Source organism: Aotus nancymaae, unplaced genomic scaffold (assembly GCF_030222135.1).
Source record: "Aotus nancymaae isolate 86718 unplaced genomic scaffold, 86718_ANA_hifiasm-v0.15.2.pri h1tg000008l, whole genome shotgun sequence".
Taxonomy (NCBI): Eukaryota; Metazoa; Chordata; class Mammalia; order Primates; family Aotidae; genus Aotus; species Aotus nancymaae.
Window position 1 is genome coordinate 23,810,820 of NW_026988419.1, and position 18,096 is coordinate 23,828,915.

The 18,096-nt window shown below is 34.6% G+C and overlaps 1 protein-coding gene across 45 annotated transcripts in view; it reads right to left on the reverse strand.

Moving 5' to 3' along the window:
* MAP2 (microtubule associated protein 2) overlaps nucleotides 1-18,096 on the reverse strand; it is a 305,526-nt gene that overhangs the window by 57,417 nt on the left and 230,013 nt on the right. For 19 of the 45 annotated variants that reach the window (XM_064373057.1, XM_064373055.1, XM_064373052.1 and 16 more), the window contains one exon: nucleotides 5,380-5,412. The exons of 20 other annotated variants lie outside the window; for them this stretch is intronic. In XM_064373057.1, the coding sequence (XP_064229127.1) occupies nucleotides 5,380-5,412 (33 nt within the window). Of the gene's footprint in view, nucleotides 1-5,379; nucleotides 5,413-14,670; nucleotides 14,855-18,096 lie in introns of those variants that run through there. 6 more of the 45 variants (XM_064373081.1, XM_064373083.1, XM_064373080.1 and 3 more) reach the window with 1 other exon arrangement.

Consider the following 18,096-nt stretch of genomic DNA (forward strand, 5'->3'; position numbering starts at 1 on the left):
ATGAAATAATTTTTTTTTGATTGGGAAGATAATCCAAAACAAATATCTATTGATTATATGAGCAAATTACAACTGAGTAATTCTACATTATTTCAGTCTTTTTCTTTGGGATTGCATCTTAGGATACAGTTTTGATACCATGAAGAATTATTTTAAGTGCTGACAGCTAATTAAGAAAACAGAGGTGGATTTACTACATAAAGGATGCATTCACACAAGTGTAGCCCAAATAACATTGTGGTACACCGTATAAATGGACTTTGAAAATAGCTCAAACGGAGACAAATGGAGAATAGAAATATTACTTGTCTCCAGTTCAGTATAGACATGTTCAACTTAAATAAAGGCACTGTATTAGCCAGTACTGTATTTCAATCGTGAGTGATAATTTAGTTTCAGCAAAGCAGTATCGTTTATTGTAGATGGGAAGCAGCAGGGAGTTTAAATTTTACTGGTTTTGTTGTTTCAGAATAAATGAATTTATAAATATGTTTATGTCCCATAATGGAATTAGAGCTCATGAATAAGTTAATTTTATTTTTGTACACGTTTAACCAAAAGTTGTAAAAAAGTAATTTAACCCGATTTGGGGAGAATTGGTAAATTTTTTTCTTTGAAGGAATTTAAGAGATTTTGAGAAATGCTATTTTAGCATAGTCAAATGGGCTGTTGGATTAACTGACATCTTTGAGATGTTTTTAGAGCACAATATTGTTAAACTTTTTAAAATATGACATAACACATTTTATAATACAAATTTCACAGTGATTTTAGGAAAACATGAGCCTAAGATTGTTCTGGGAATTTCAGTTGGTCCAATTTATTAAAAATCTTCCTCTAACTAATGGCTGTCATCAGCAAAAAAGGCAGCATTCTTGAGGAAGGGAGATGGTGTTCTCCCATTGGAAGCCTCATCAGCAGATCTACTGGGTGAGCTTCATCCTTATAGCACGGCTCCTGGGACAGGAGCAAATTCACTCAGGGTTTGTGTAAAGATCAGGGCAGATTAATGGTAAATGTTCCAAACAAACTCAGGAGACAAGGAAAGACAGTCACAAAATCAGACCTACAAAAATATAAATGTAATGGTTATGATGTGTGTGATTATATATGTAATTTCTTCATTGATTCTACATTTGTCTATTAAATCCCTCTCTCCATCTATTCAACCATCATCCATCCATCCATCCATCCATCCATCCATCCATCCATCCAGTCTTTCTATATATTTAGGGGATTACTGATTGCTGTTTTTTACAGCAAACATCAGAGGGAATCTCACAGACTTTAATTCAGAAAAATGTGGGTACAAACTCCAGCATTGCTACTTTCTAATTATTTCATACCATGAAATGTACTCAATCTCATTTTGCTTCGATGCTTTACTTATAAAATGGAAATAATTTTAGTACCTGTCTCAGAAGTTGTTGTGGGGAATCAATTACATAATTACATAACAGGCCTGGCACATAATTATATAACAGGCCTGGAATACAAATAAAATGAAAACTTCCAGATAGTCCTTCACCGAGGCATCTTTATTTTCCCCTAGTCATGTATTTTTCTGAGTCTTCTACTTTAATATTTCTACCTTAAAGAAAGAGCAACAGTGATATGCACTAAAGGTCTGCCCAACTAGGCTATTGTTATTATAACCATATGATAATATAGTCCAGTATCACTGATATTGATGGCTATAGTTGATGGGCAAGGGAAGTATTTTTTTCCAAGGCAAAGCTTATGAGAGAAGTAAATATTGTCTTTGTTATTTATTTTCTGGCTTCACACCCAGTTTCCTGGATGCACAGGTCCTGGGCTACCATCTGCTCAAGATTCTGTCCAGCAAATCCCAATTCAGGACTATCTATTCTAGACAGTGCTCTAAAAGTATGATAATCCTGTCTAATCCTGAAGACAATCTGGGACATGAAAAATTCTCTTTGAAGTAAGAGATTAGACTACATGTTAATTTTTCATTGCTTACTATTTCTACCTGCTATTCCCTTTTCTACTTTCTATTCTTTTTTCTTGCTTTTTCTTCCAAACATATGTGTAAATTTATAAACAGGACTTAATTGTTTAGAAGATTAAAGATGAATCTAGATTACACACAAAGTGAGGAATTATTATTCATTATATTAATTGAAAGGTAACATTGATATTCATAGCTAAAAACATTAAACAAACATAAAACTGCTTATTGTAATCTGATAGTTTGAAAGTCTCAATTATCTTTCTTTTGAACTTCTAAAATATTCTGGCACTGGACATTTTTTAGTTTATGTTAGAAATTTTCTTAGTTAAGAAGTATATATGATATGTTTTCTTATTCTTTCTCTTGTGAAAAGAGAGTCATCCTCTCTTTTGTAAATGAATGTCAGGGTTTCAATGTAATTAACAGTAGTTTTTGCATTGCAGTAAGACCCTTATATTAGTATTTGAAAGTTAATTTATTATTACCAGTAGAGTCAATATGATAATGAGATAAGTTCTATAAGTAATTAAAAATCTTATAATATGCCTGTAAAATCATGTCATGGCTATGCAAAATGAATGACAACTTGGATCTGACAGCAAATCAATTAGAGGGAAAACACTGAAAAGGAACCTCTCTAAATAAAATTCATCTCATAATTTCTAAAAATGCTATTAGTTAAAGCCTGATTAGAATAAAGGATTTAAGTATTTAATCCAGAGAACAGAGCAATAAGTGATAGCAGATCATCACCATACAGGTAAGCACCTGAAGATGAAAAGTGAAGTCTGTCTTGAAAACTTTTCCTGGGCAGCAAAGATGGGGTTAGTATTTAGAAAAGAGTATTAAAGCAGTCCTTCCTAGATAAATTAAAATCTGGAAAGAAATAATATCTTTTCTTGGTATTAAGGAAATATATTGGTGGAAACACATAGAGGAGATTAATAGATATGAGAAACTAATTGAGAAATGCTGTCATCCACAGAAAATGACTTGATAAAATCCAAATGGCATCATGCTAAGCTACTTACACTTCACCTAACTAATGAATAAACATCATACTGTTATACGAGGTTATTAAACAAGTTACTACAGTAGGCACTTTCATTTCTTGTTGATGCTATTTAATGCACATATTTACACGTTGTCCAGATGGGAAAACTAGCAAAATAATGGATAAAGATACACTTGTCCCATTTAGACATTGTTATGATTTATATCAGTATAAGTATTTTATATGAAAGTAGGTTCTAGTGTCAGAAAACCTGGGATCAAATTCTGTCTCCATCTCATACTAGCCAAAAGACCTTGGTTAAGTGACACTCTCTCTAACCTTCAGATTACCCATCTGTAAAGTGGGAATAAAAGTAGTATTCATCTTTTGGTGTGTTGTAACAATTAAGTAAAATAATATAAAACAAGTGCTTATTTAAATTAGGTACCACTGTTTTAATCACTCTTGATGTCCTGTTATTGAAGTCTATGAACATCATTTGATTGACAAAATGTAGGTAAGACCTGTTTTTGTCAGATGTTAAGACGATTCTATCATTTTTCCCAATGAGTACCTCCTTGCCTAAATGTTGGGCCACTATTGTGAGCCTGACAGACAATACATCAGGCTCCTGACACTTACTATTTGAACTCAAAGGCATGTAAAGTAAATGTTGCTCTATTGTCGTATCATATTACTCAGCATTTATAGCCATCATGACCCTCTGTTTTTTTCCATAATGCTGATTCATGCTGCACCACTGCATGTTCTTCTGGTCACACTATTTACCACAACAAATTTTTTAAACCTCTGGCCTTGCTTTTAGCACATTTTTAAAGTTATTTTATTGTATTTATCTATCAATATTGTTTGGTTGATTAATAATAACAGCAATGAAGATGAAACTTTTTCAATAACCCTGGAAGTTTCAACTTGTTTCTGAGTGATACATAACATTGTTCATAGACCCGTAAGTTTGATTTTGAATTCATACCCTGTGGTTTTTCAGCAGAACCAGCTATGATTCCTTGAATGTGCAAAGGTTCACAAATTAGACTGTGAACAAAAAAACCCAAGCACCTTGACATATGCTTGAGAACATATTTTTGTTGATTTCTTTCAGGTTGTTAAGAGAGACGTAAGAGACAGTGGCTGTAAATTCAACCATATGGAATATAAAAGCCTGCAAATGTTTTAAGAATTTTCAGTATAATAATGTTGTGTTCAAAGAAAATGACAAAAAAGCTTACCGTACACTTGTGGAAGAAGGAAAACAAAACAATTTTAGACAGAATGCTTCTGTCAAGAAAAGGTTTTTCTCAGTAGGGTACAGAATGGTTGTCTAGGAAACCGATGCTAATTGCTGCTGCTGATGGAAACTAATCAACAAGGACAGCACTGTGTAGTTCGAAGCACTCAGCTAAACAAAGACCCTCAACGAATTCATAAAAATAGGGAAAGAAGAAAAGTTCTTTGCTTCTACTCCTTGCTTAATCTGGAGAGTAAATGGTTCCTCTGAAACTATTTCCTGTAATCAACTGATGATGAAGGAAATTAAAAGAGCAAATTGTTGGGTTTTTGTTTGTTTGTTTCCCTGGCACCTTTCCATTAATTAGAGGCCAGCATTGGCATGTCTCACCCTAGACAGACTTCTATTAATCTCAGGGGTCACAATGGCCAACATTGCAGCTACAGATCTTTGCCTACCAGCTTTTTCTTCCAGAGATTTCTTCTAAAGATTTAGTGATTAAAACAAGGATCAATTTTGATTATGGGGAAAAATGCATTTGAGGTGATGTTAGTTACGAAGACAAATGCATTTAACATAAAGGAATTAGATTGCACAAAATTCCGTTCTGATGGGTACTTAAATTTAAGAGAATTTATTTTGCACCTGCAAAATAGACAATGGAGCTATTCTTAGTCATTAGGGAGATCAGAAATATGAGTAAGATATAGTGTTCCCACATTTAAATTGTGTTTAAACAGGGGCAATCTTGTTGAAAGAAATGTTTTGTTTTTTCTTTGTTAAGATTTACTAGTACTGGCCACAAATTTTGACTGATTCTGCCACAGTCACTGATATGGTCCTCTTCTGATACAGATTTACAAATTGGTACACTAGGATTGTGAGTACAGTGTGTAATTATGGGAGAATTTTCCCTTTCTTGCTCTTTTTTTCTCTACCTCCACTTACATGCTCAAACCCACAATCTTGTTTAGATTACACCTTAATGTACTCAGATGAAGTCTTTAGAGTTTAATAGTATTGGCCTAGAATTTAAATTTGATCAAGGAGGAAAATGTAGTAAATTAATACAGTTATCAGTGAAAGGATACCATAGGTTAAAGACACTACATTATGGAGTCAAAAGTAATTAGAAAAGGACAAATCATAAATAGTACCTACTGGAAAATTTTGCTTCTAATTTTAAGTGTCCAGCTGAAAGTAGGGAAACAAAAAACACATTTAAGCAGAAGAAATACAGTAAGCCAATATAGTTAGAATTTAGCTTTATATTTATCATGTTCTAGTTAGTTTTCTGCTACTGGTGGTATTGGGGGTGTCCAACGGAGTAATATATGGATGTTTATGTTGTCTGTTGCCCATATATTACACATTTACTAATTAACTAAGGTTGTAATATTTTATCAATCTTAACTTGAGAAAGAGAAATTTCTAGAGAGGTTTGCTCCCCTGAAGTTTTCAAATAGCTTTAACACCAATAAATTGAATACAATCATTAAGGCACTGAGGGAATTGACAGCACTTTTGGAACTTTGAAATGTTCTCATCAAACAATTATACTACTCTTTGTAGACTTGGGGAAATTGGATTATATTCTCTTCTTCATTAAGTCTTAAAATACATCACATTGCTAAAAGAATGTAGCATGAGACATTTTAAATAATATTAGTGGGAAAATAAAATATCAATAAAACAAAGAGACCTTGAATAAATCCACCCTGAGAAAAAGTAACTGTGAGATAAACAAAATATATAGTGTGTGTGTAGAAAAGCAATAGAGTGTGTGTGTGTGTGTGTGTGTGTGTGTGTGTGTTTTTAAGCATGTGCCAGTACTTAGGCACACAAAAGTCTTTCCATGCTTTTAAAGTCTCATCTAGAGTTTATGTCCTTTGTAGGGACATGGATGAAGCTGGAAACCATCATTCTCAGCAAACTGACACAAGAACAGAAAACCTAACACCGCCTGTTCTCACTCATAAGTGGGTGTTGAACGATGAGAACACATGCACGCAGGGAGGGGAACATCAAACGCAGGGGCTAGTTGGGGAGTTGGGGGGCTAGGGGAGGGATAGCAGGGAGTGGGGGGATTGGGGAGGGCTAATATTAGGAGAAATACCTAATATAGATGACAGGAGATGTATGCAGCAAACCACCATGGCATGTGTATACCTATGTAACAAACCCGCAATGTTCTGTACATGTGCCCCAGAAATAAAGTATAATAAATAATAATAATAAAAATAATAAATAAAGCCTCATCTGTAAGTGGATACCTCACAGGTCTTGGGCACAGGAACAAGGCTAGGGTTTCTTAAGGAGAAATCCATGCTTCTATAGCTGCAAAACATAGGAATGCCAATGCTGGCCAGAGACAGAGGTTATGATGGAAAAAAAATTCTGGATTCTAAAAAGATGTCAGTGGAATGAACTTTTGAAATTAAGTTCTCTATATACCACAAATAGTCTTTACTAGTTACCTCTGTAAACAAAGATCTTCTAGGAGAAACCATATCTGTTACAACAAAATGGTAAAGATCAGCAGCTTAGCTAACTTTTGTTTGATCCTTCTATCTCATCCCCAACATAACTTAGCAAATCTTTGGAGGCCTTGTGACCTAGACGCATATGGAATTTAGGAGCCATGTGATGGGAAAAAATCACTTTGTTCCAAATACATTGTAAGGTACACCCAATGGTCACATGGTAAAACCAACATGACTTCTGCATAATTAGATTTTGCTTAAACCTCCTTCCTATCCTATCATGTTTCTAAGAAGGTGCAAATAGCAGCAATCATCAACCTTATCTGCTTTCTTCTGAACAAGTTTCTCATTAACTATTAATGTTGTAAATAAGTGATTGTTCATTTCCTATACCTGCGTATTTTATTTTTGTCATTGTATCTCCATAAAATATTGTCCATAAAGATTCTCTTTACACTAGCACCTGAAGTGACTTGGCAGGCTTTAAGTCAATATTAAATAGACGTGGTAGTTCTTTTTAATTTTCAAATCATAACTGAATATATAATCAGATAATCATGTTCAATAATCTTATGAGGGGAGGTACAGTGAAATCAGTTACACTATGAACTTCTGAAAACTGAAATACCTATTTTTTTTAAAAAAAGGAAAATACAAAGAAAGTAAAGTAAATCTGAACTATCCTTCTACTATTCTTTCTTTAATAATACAGTTAAATAAAAGCTCAGCCACAATACAAGAAAAGGGATGCAACTTCACTGGAAAAAATCTAAATACGTAATATTGATGATAGTTAAAATACTTTTTGCCAGACCTCTAAGAAGCAAAATCAAGAGACTTTGCAAATCTTCTTTTTACAGCAAGAAGTGTAAGGTGAATGTCATAGTTGTATTTTGCTGCTATTATGACAGTAAAAAGCAAATACTTTAATAGAATTTTAAAATTTCTTCATGCAAAAAATATTCTAGAATAAAGATGATTTCTTTTATGTTCTGTATTGATGAATGTATCCCATGGAAAATATTATTAAATACATTTCTCAATTTTATTTTTTCATTATGTAAGACAAATAAAAAACAAATAATAATGTCAAAGGTACCTTGAGAAATTTGCAAATAATATACAAATCTTTAGAAAATATCTTTGGGAGATTTGTTGAAATAAAATTTTACATTGATGATTTTGCTTCAATGTTGTTTATGTCAATTTCTATAACTGCATCCCTCAACAGTATTGCTTCTCATTGATACCAAGCACACCTCTGGAAATACTTTCAAAATATGAGTGCTATCTCTATTATACCTATTATAGCCAAAGAACTCACTCTTTACTTGAAGACAATGAAGCTTTATATCAGAATGGAAATGATATCTAGAAGCATAAAACTGTAAGTTGTTATGGTAATAGCTCTGGTTGTCCTATTGCAGGAACCCAGCAGAAAGAGAAAGGTAGATAAAATTTGATGGGGTGGTCGAGTTGAGAAAAATGTAAGAACAGGATGCTATCTAGGTAGGTAGGCTGATATAGGGCAAGGAAATTAAGTTTTGTAATGGAATTTGCAATGGGAGTTTAGGCATAGGAGCATATGCCTGCTGAAAACTTGAAGAAAATGAAGAGATGGGATTGGGGAAGCCAACAGAAAAGTGTTGAAGTCATGTTTTATTTACTTCCTAATACTGCATAGGGCTGGTCCTAGGTAGGCAGATATTACTATACCTGTACAACAGTCTACAAAGACAGAGCTTCATTTGCATTGAGAATCACAATCCTATGAAATAGATACATGGGGCTTGCTAAGGAGATGGAAAATCAGATTTCATTAAAAGATCCTGAATTTTTTAGGAAAATATCACAATGAAAATTCAATTTACTATGATAATATGTGAAAAAGATATTATTTTCTTCCTAACATACAAGGAAAATTTCTAAATCAGGACTTGCACCTTTGTTTTTCAAAATGAAATTACAATTTCAGTATTTCATATATAGGAGCCCTGATTATGAAGCAGTTGACCAATTCTTGGTTCTAAGAATATGCCTTAAAATAGCTTGGTTTCTCAGATTCCTTTCCTTTCCCCTTGCTAGTTTCATTTTTCTCCCTACCTTTACAGAGACCCCCATCCCCACCAAAAATATTTTATGTGAGTTTGTAATTTGGGTTTACTTTCTTAAAAAAATTTTGTAAAAGTAAAAACTCTCATGAAACTAGAGAACTTTGTTGTTTTTGCTCTTTTTCTTGGACAGTTCTGAAATGGAACATGAAACAAAGAGGCAGGAATGATATGATCTGAAAGCAACTAGAAGGTGATCAAAAGCTATAGGAAGAGAAGTATGATTTTAATGCAATCATTTTGGTAATTAGTGTCTCACCTGAAATTTTATAGCATAAGATAAAAGAAATACCTCAACATTTTAAATAGAGTTTAGAGTATCCAGAATACTATTTTAAAAGCAAATTTCATATATTCATTTTCCCACAGAACTGGTGGATAAAAGCACTTTCTAATTAAATACTGTAGTTTTTCCACATTCAGTTGTATCAAAGAATACAGGAAAAAGTTGAAACTTATCATTATTCAAGCCTCAGGAGACTCAAGCATTTCTAGTTAGAATTGAAGAAATGCTCAATATTTTAAAATTTACTTTAAAAATAAGTATAATTTGGGGGAGTTTTTTTTCTTCACTTCAAAAATTAAATTCAAACTTATCTAGTAATTCCATCATGAGATGATAAATTATCAGAGTAATTTAAGTTCACTCTTAAAGCGTGAAATCCAACTAGAAAGGAAACGTGTGTCACCAAAATAGCCAACTCCTTGAGCAGTATTTTTGATGTTGTATTAGGATCATATGTGCAAGTTAAATGTGGTCTGCAGAGCCTCTCATAACATATTTTTCTTCAGGATGGCAGATATTTACATGAGAGCAGGGGCCTACCATTATTCCAACTGAATGAACTTCCTCTCTTAAAATGTGACTTTTGTTAAGTGGCCACTATATTCGCTTCAGACTCAATCATTTGTTTCTTTTCTTATAGAAACCAGGACTTACAAAGAATTAGATGAGAACTGGCCTGGAGAAAATAAATATCTTACATGCGTTGTGATCAACATCAAGTTAGTGCAATATTTGGAGAAAAAGCCATTTTTCCCATGCCAGCATTTGTGTTCCAGTAAAGTTCAAAGGAAAGCGAGTTTTTCCCAATATTTTTAATGCTTTAGTCGCACATCTCTATTTTTCAAGCTGATGAGAAAAACAACCAAAGTCAATTTTTAAAGAAAGACATAAATAAACATGGGCTGAAGATGCAAAATGCAACAAGGAGAAAAAGTATCCAGTGAATTGATTTATTTTTTAAAGTGCTTATAAAAGTAAGTTGATAATTATTATTACTACTATTAGCTTCCTTCTTGTAGAAGAACTTTACTAAATACTGAAATACTCAATGCTTAGACTTAGAAAATGTAAATGGGAACACTGTCATCCAAATATATCAAAAGCAAAAGAAAATTATGGATTATGGCCGGGCGTGGTGGCTCATGCCTGTAATCCCAGCACTTTGGGAGGCCGAGGCAGGTGGATCAGGAAGTCAAGAGATCGAGACCATCCCGGTCAACATGGTGAAACCCCGTCTCTACTAAAAATACAAAAAATTAGCTGGTCACGGTGGCGCGCGCCTGTAATCCCAGCTACTCAGGAGGCTGAGGCAGGAGAATTGCCTGAAGCCAGGAGGCGGAGGTTGCAGTGAGCTGAGATCGCGCCATTGCACTCCAGCCTGGGTAACAAGAGCGAAACTCCGTCTCAAAAAAAAAAAAAAAAGAAAATTATGGATCACAAGAAGCTTTTCTTTAAGTGAAAAATGAAAACTAAAGAAAATGAAATGAAAGACTTATATTTAACTGAAATCACAAGTTTCCTAAAGTTAATATATAAATTTCCTTATTAATTTGATATGGAAATGTTGTTTACTATCTAAGAACTTATTTGCAAATAACTTTATAGACTCAAAGATGCAATAGAGAAAATAATGGGCATTGGTGACATTTGGTTTTTAAAAATAGGATACATAACATCTTTCCAAGACCACACTGGTATACTCCTTTAAAGGAGGTGCATATTAAATCAATGACTTAGAATATCCAAATGCTTTAAGATTTAGATTGCCCATTTGTCAGAAATGAGATTTACTTGAGCTCCTGACCTAGAATAGTGAAGCAATCCTTATTTATAGTCAGAGGATTAAAAAGGACATGCATTAGAGAGTTCCATTTACAGGATATTTCGGTGGCATTTTCAACCCATGCCAATTATTATACTAGCCTCAGTTCTGCAGAAATGAACATGAAAAGTTTTTCTATATCTATGTATTTCTTAACCATTAAATTCTCTTTTAGAAAGTCCATTTACTGGACTTTTCATATTATTTTCAGCTCAGTAATTTTCATCATCAAGTCATATCTTCAGTAAAGATATATTTTCTTTACTCCCAACTCTCAATCCCAATTTCAGAACAAGTCAAGTCTTCCACTATATACTTTCACAATAGTATTTTGGAATTCCTACTTAATTTCTTTCTGTCCTAACCGACAGTTCTAAAGTCCTTACTTTGAATCTAGACTTTTTTTTATACTTTCTTGATTTACCTCTTCATTTTCAATTTTCCTTTTTTTTTTTTTTTTGACAGAGTCTTGCTCTGTTGCCAGGTTGGAGTGCAGTGGTGCGATCTCAGCTCACTGCAACCTCTGCCTCCTGGATTCAAGCAATTCTCCTGTCTCAGCTTCCCAAGTAGCTGGGATTACAGGCGTGTGCCACCACACCCAGCTAATTTTTGTATTTTTAGTAGAGACGGGGTTTCATCACGTTGGCCAGGATGATCTCGATCTCCTGACCTTGTCATCCACCTGCCTCAGCCTCCAAAAGTGCTGGGATTATGGGCATGAGCCACAGTTTTCCTTTCTAACATACTCTTTCCTGCAAATGTATTGCTCACAATGTAGTATAAATTTTGTAGACCACTTGGCTTATGTAATTTCCATTCTCACAACTATATATGGATACTCTCTCTCTCTTTTCTTTCTTTCTTTCTTTTTTTTTTTTTTTTTTGAGACAGGGTCTCACTTTGTTGCCCAGGCTGGAGTGCTGTAACATGATCTAGGCTCAATGTAACCTCCGCCTCCTGGGTTCAAACAATTCTTGGGCCTCAGCCTCCCAGGTAGCTGGGATTCCAGGTGTGTGCCACCACACGCAACTAATTTTTGTATTTTTAGTAGAGGCGGGGTTTCACTATGTTGGCCAGGCTGGTCTTGAACTCCTGACCTCAAGTGATCTGCCCACCTTGGCCTCCCAAAGTGCTGGGATTACAAGTGCAAGCCACCACACACAGTCACCTCTTTATATTAATTCAAAAAATATGTATTAGCACATATTATAGAAAATAAGCACTGTGTTATATACAAAAAGGAAAAAAAAGGATGAATGAAGTACAGGTTCTACCCCAAAGCATTTCCAACCGTGACTGGAATAAAAACAAATAACAAGTAAGCTCAATAAAATGATTGCTATGATCAATTGTATTAGCAAGATATAAACATGGTACTTGGGGATGTTCAGAAGAGGAAGACTCATTTGAGAGAATAAAATCAACAACAACTCTTTATATTTGATGGTAGACTTCTGAGAACCTTTGCTGTAGGGTGGTACCCTTCCAAAATATTTTCCCGATGACTTGTTGCATAATGCTGCATGGAAATGAAAACACCATAATGTAAACATTGGGCAAATGTAACGTGTCACAGAAGAAAAAATTTTAGATCACAGAAGACTGATTATTCATGCTGGAGATGCTTTGCAAGAATCAGAGGTGCTCATATGCCAGCATCAGTTTGACCTGTGTTTACAAATTAAAAATTTGGACTGAAAAACTTGAGTCTAATTTTCAGGCTGCTTAAGTTGAATCATATCTATTTAGTATGATTTTTCTCTGAATCTTGATTTCTCCTGTCTTATCTATTTTTGCCTAATGCTTTCTTGCATATTCCTGAAACCGACTGTATTTCACTCTCATTTCTGTGTTCTAATAACTACCTAGCATTTGCAAAAATTGTTAAAAGCATTTTTAAAAGTTGCATGAGAACCTATGACATATGCTTACCCCTTTCTTTGCTTATCAGCTTGGCTTGTTTTTGAACTGTATTTTCTGAGTGTTGCTGAATGGTGACTCATTCAGTGAGACGAACTACACCCGAGCTGGCAGGACATGGTTTAGTGTCCTTTTCCCCCAGGACACATGATGCCAGGTCAGATAATGCTGAAACTACCAGGTCTGCAATGCAGCACCAGTTGTTCTGTTCGTCCTCTCCTGATATGATTTCCAGACTCCCCTAACAGTCAAAGCACGTGCTTTATGTAATGTACTGGGAAGCAGTGAAGTGTGAGGGAATGAGGGGAAGAGAAAAAAGCTTGACACACTGAAGCAGAAAGAGTCAGTTTATCTCAATAGCTCGGAGGGGAAAGAAGAGGAGCAATAACTGCTGGGTACTCTCCAGTCTACTTACTAACCTCCCAACTGCAATAAAATCAAACCCAATGTCAAACCGCAAGGCAGCATTTGGCATACAGTGGCAAATATTTTCCTCAGACATATACAAGCAATATAATCAAAGAATATACATATGTGTGTGTGTGTGTGTGTGTATGTATATATCACTTAAAAACACATTACTGCCTGATGAGGAATATATTCTCAAGATATTTGAGCAATTTATTTGTTCAAAACTATTAAATGTTTTATCTTTTTTTTTTTTTTTTACTTTTTTGTGAGGAGAAAATACTTCGAAATATAACAAAGGACAGATAAAGGCCATGCATAATCCTAACCAAAACAAAGGCTTAGACAGTCCAAAACTGAATCTAGAAGACTCATTTCCGTTACTTATTACTTTCATCTGTTCACTAAAAATAAAAAAAGAATTTAAGAATTGTTTATAATTTTTCTCTAAATGGAGGTTTTTTTAATCTCAAAAAATTGAAAAACATTAAAAGAAAATATGGTGACAAAATATGACAGCAAATTAGAGAAGAGAAAAGAAGATCTTGGAAAATATAGGATGAGAGATCAAGTAAAAATTACAATGATAATTAAATTATATTTGCACTTAAAAATGAACTAGAAAGAATAATTTTTACAAATAGGTCTGAACTGTCAATGGCACAAATCTGTTGCATTAAGATTCAAAGTCAACATAATAATTTTTAAAGTGTCAGTGGACCAAAAGGTCTGAGAAAATACTTTTTTTGTGTGTGCTTATGATGTAATTCTGACATTTAGCATAAAGCGAGATAAAAAACGAGACTGATTTCCACAGTCCATGGGAGGAATTTTCTTGAGGAACACACATAGGAGTATATGTGATTACAATTAACTTCAGTTTTTAAATATCCTATTATATTGTATTAGATAGAGCCTTTCTCTTCACACCTTAAAGTGTTTATACTTAATTAAAATTCCAAGGAATAAAATCATACTTCAATTTGTTGAGTCATAGGGTTTAATGGAAACAAGTCTTGAGAAACCAAGTTTTCCTCATATTTAGATTCAGAATTACCATCTTAAGAAAATCTCATCCTACCTTAAGACTTGACTAAAGAGCAAAGCCAGATTTTTATGGGACAAACTACCCTATAACTGCGCAATGAAACAGAAAACTTTATCTGATGTTGATTTTTCCCTCTAATTTGTAAAATATCAAAAGCTCTAGCTTTCAATACCTGCTAATTACAATCTCGTATTGTATCAAGAATAAAAGACACAATTCTTTATTATAATATCCATATAAGCTAGCCCTAAATTAGGTTCAGATCCTATTCATCAACAATCCAAGCCAAATATTATGATTGAAGCTAATCCCCACAACCAGCTTCACCTAGTAGAGAGACCATATAGGACAAAGCAAACGTGACAAATACAAACCTTGTGGAACTGCCTTTTCTATCAATCCTTGTCTTTCTCACTCTTTCTAGCCCCAGATGCCTAACCTTTAGAAGGAAAACACTGAAAAGATCCCCATTTTCTGTCCTCATCCATCGGTGCCACCAGGCCCAGATGCTTCGCAGTGAGGCTGTGTGGTTTTCTGCAGATCCACCCTTGAATGCTAAATAACTCTGCTCTGCACACTCCTCTCTCTGTGGAGCTCAGGGAAATGGCAGCCAGAGCAATGAGTGGTTGGCATGGCAACTAGGAAAGGAAAATCTGCAACCTCTCGCATTGTTAGGCAAGCTTGTTTATTTGCTTGGGGTTGGTGCGGATGGCTTTAGTCATTTTGCAGGAGAAATGGCTCAGTGCTATTTTGCTCTGCATAAATTAAGATCATATTACATAGAATAAGCCATATTTTAAATGGGATGCTGACTCCGATTAGTAAATCGTAAATCTAGAAATGGAGGCATGGGAGAAAGGGAGAGGTGACAAAAGGTAGGTTTGAATCTTCTGAGACTGAAAAGAATAGAGAGAAAAGCTTTATTAAACGCATATTCAGCTTTTTTGCATGCGAGAGCTGCCAAACTTTTCCTTCATGTGTTTTCAAACTTAATAACTGCAGCAACAAGAAATGTATACATCTGAATCTGTTGGTCACTTGGCTGCTGGAGTTATGTGGATGTGATAGTGCAGGGTCAGGCTTTAGAAGGCTCCCTTGGTGAGGTCCCTGAAAAAGTGACAACACAAAGTCTGGAAAAGCTTTTCCACTCCTGCCTCTTTGGCGGTGGGTATGCCTGGAAATGATGGGAAGACAAAGGAATTCTGGTAAACTGTGGGGAATAAACAGAAGAATTGCCTTTAATCTTTACATTTACCCAAGGAGATTGCTGATACTAACTTTTGATGGTCACGCAGGCACTTTCTACTCTACATTTTTTTTACTAGTGATCACTGTACTGTACTTTAACATAGTCAAAATCACCAGAGCCTGATTTTAAATAGGTAAAAACTGTTTTGGTATCAATAAACATCTCAAAATTACCTCCCCTTTTTCTCTACTCACATTTAAAACTAGGAATAAAGTTATGATATCATATCACTTAAAATTACATGAATGTGGCAGTTCTGGAATAGAAGAATTGTCCGCTTTGCCTGTAATTGATAACTGCTGCAACTGATTGCTGTTCTGAATGTGGCAGGTGGGGATGGTGGACAGAGCACTTGTCTTTAGGGCAAGAGACCTGCATTCTGGTAGTAGTCATGAGATCTACTGTGAAAAGTCATCTCCCTGGTCCCTTCCAGCTTTCAATCATATCATCCACAACTGTGACAGAAAATTAGCAGATTTCACCACTGTTTTCTAATAAAGAGCAAATCCTGACATTTGCAAAATTAATCCTGAGAGCCAGAAAAAAATACTCCCACCTAAAAAAGCCTTGACAGCTTTCACAATGAGTAGCACATTTATAAAGCCAAGTAAATTATAAACTATAGAAAAAGAAATCCATACCACTTCTTGCGGGTGGCACAGTTGAGAAGAGAGTTGAGAGAGTTGCAGGGGATTCCTGAACACTGTGTTCACAATTAACCTCTCTCACCTTCTTACTGTGTAAAACTGGGCAAGTTGCTCAGCCATTCTGTGCCTTAGTCTTCTTATTTGTAAAATGAAGACATTAATGACAGATATCCTCATGGAAATTGCAAAAAGATGAAATGAGGTAAAAGATGTGATGGTGCTTTATAAACTGGACAGCACTGTGGCAGATTGCAATTCTATATAAATTTCTAAGCTGTAGTTTTATATACATTTCCATAATAGTTCTGTAAGCAATCCTTGAGGGATGAATAGAAATTAGAAAATCTTTCCCTCTCTTTAGATGAAGTGAGCAACAGCAAAATTATTACTTTTTTGGACAAGGTCAGAAACACAGAACCACCACTTTGTCTCCACATCCCTCTTTTTGCTGCTAGAAAGTGCCATATTCAAAATGATTCTATAAATAGACACAGTAAAAATAGGATTTGATATAATACTATTAAGGGATGTCAAAACCAGCTACACTGTTAAATCACATGCACAATGATTACAAAAATCAATTGCTTTTCTGTGCCCTTAAAATGTCATTTGAAAGGTCACTTTCCATTTTCTAAAATAATTTTCCTCTCGATATTTTACAAACTTTATAAATATCCCTTTTGTCCTCTTATAAGATCTTGATACAAATTCTAATATGAGTTTGGGCCTCAACTCAGGAACCGAAACTTAAGGACAAGGCTCCTAGTTATCTTTAGAGCTGAAACTGTGGGGACCAAAATGCATTCCTCTTGCTTTCTTCAATACAGATGACACAGAAAATAGCGGAAAGAATTATTACAGGCCATTACTCTTATTATTTACACTTTGAAGAACAATTTTAAAATGACGCTTTAACTTAAATGTAAGACCTGAAGCTATAAAAATCCCAGGAGAAAAAAAAAGCCTAAGAAAAACTCTTTTGAACATTGGGCTAGGCAAAGAATTATAATGACTAAGACCACAAAAGTAAATGCAGAAAAAACAAAAATAGACAAATGGGACTTAATTAGACTAAAAAGCTTCTGCACAGCAAAAGAAATAGCCAATAGAGTAAACAGACAATCTACAGAATGGGAGAAAATATTTGCAAACTGCACATCCAACAAAAGACTAAGCAATTCAAACTCAAAAAAAAAAAAAAAAAAATCCTCATTAAAAAGTGAGCAAAGCACATGACTAGACATTTCTCAAAAGAAGATGTACAAGTGGCCACTAGGTATATGAAAAAATGCTCAACATCACTAATCATCACAAATGCAAATTAAAAGCATAATGAGATATCATCTTACACCAGTTAGAATGCCTATTATTAAAAAGTCAAAAGACAACAAATATTAACAATGATGTAGAGAAAAGGGAACTCTTAAACATTGTTGATGGAAATGTAAATTACTACAGCCTTTATGGGCAATGGTATGGAGATTTCTCAAAGAACTGAAAATAAAACTACCATTTGATCCAACAGTCTCACTACTCAATGGAAAATAAATCATTACATCAAAAAGACACCTCACTCATATATTGATTGCAGCACCAGTCACAACAGCAAAGGAATGGAATCAACTTAAACATCCATCAGTGGATGACTGGATAAAGAAAATGTGGTGTAGATATATGATGGAATACTATGCAGCCATAAAAAAGAATAAAATCATATCCTTTGCAGCAACATGGATGGAACTGGAGACCATTACCCTAAGTGAAATAACGCAGAAAATCAAATACCAGATGTTCTCACTTATAAGTGTGAGTTAAACAATGGGTTCATATGGACATAAAGATGGAAATAATAGACATTGGAGACTCAAAAAGGGGAGAGGGTGGGAAAGAGGTAACGGTTGAAA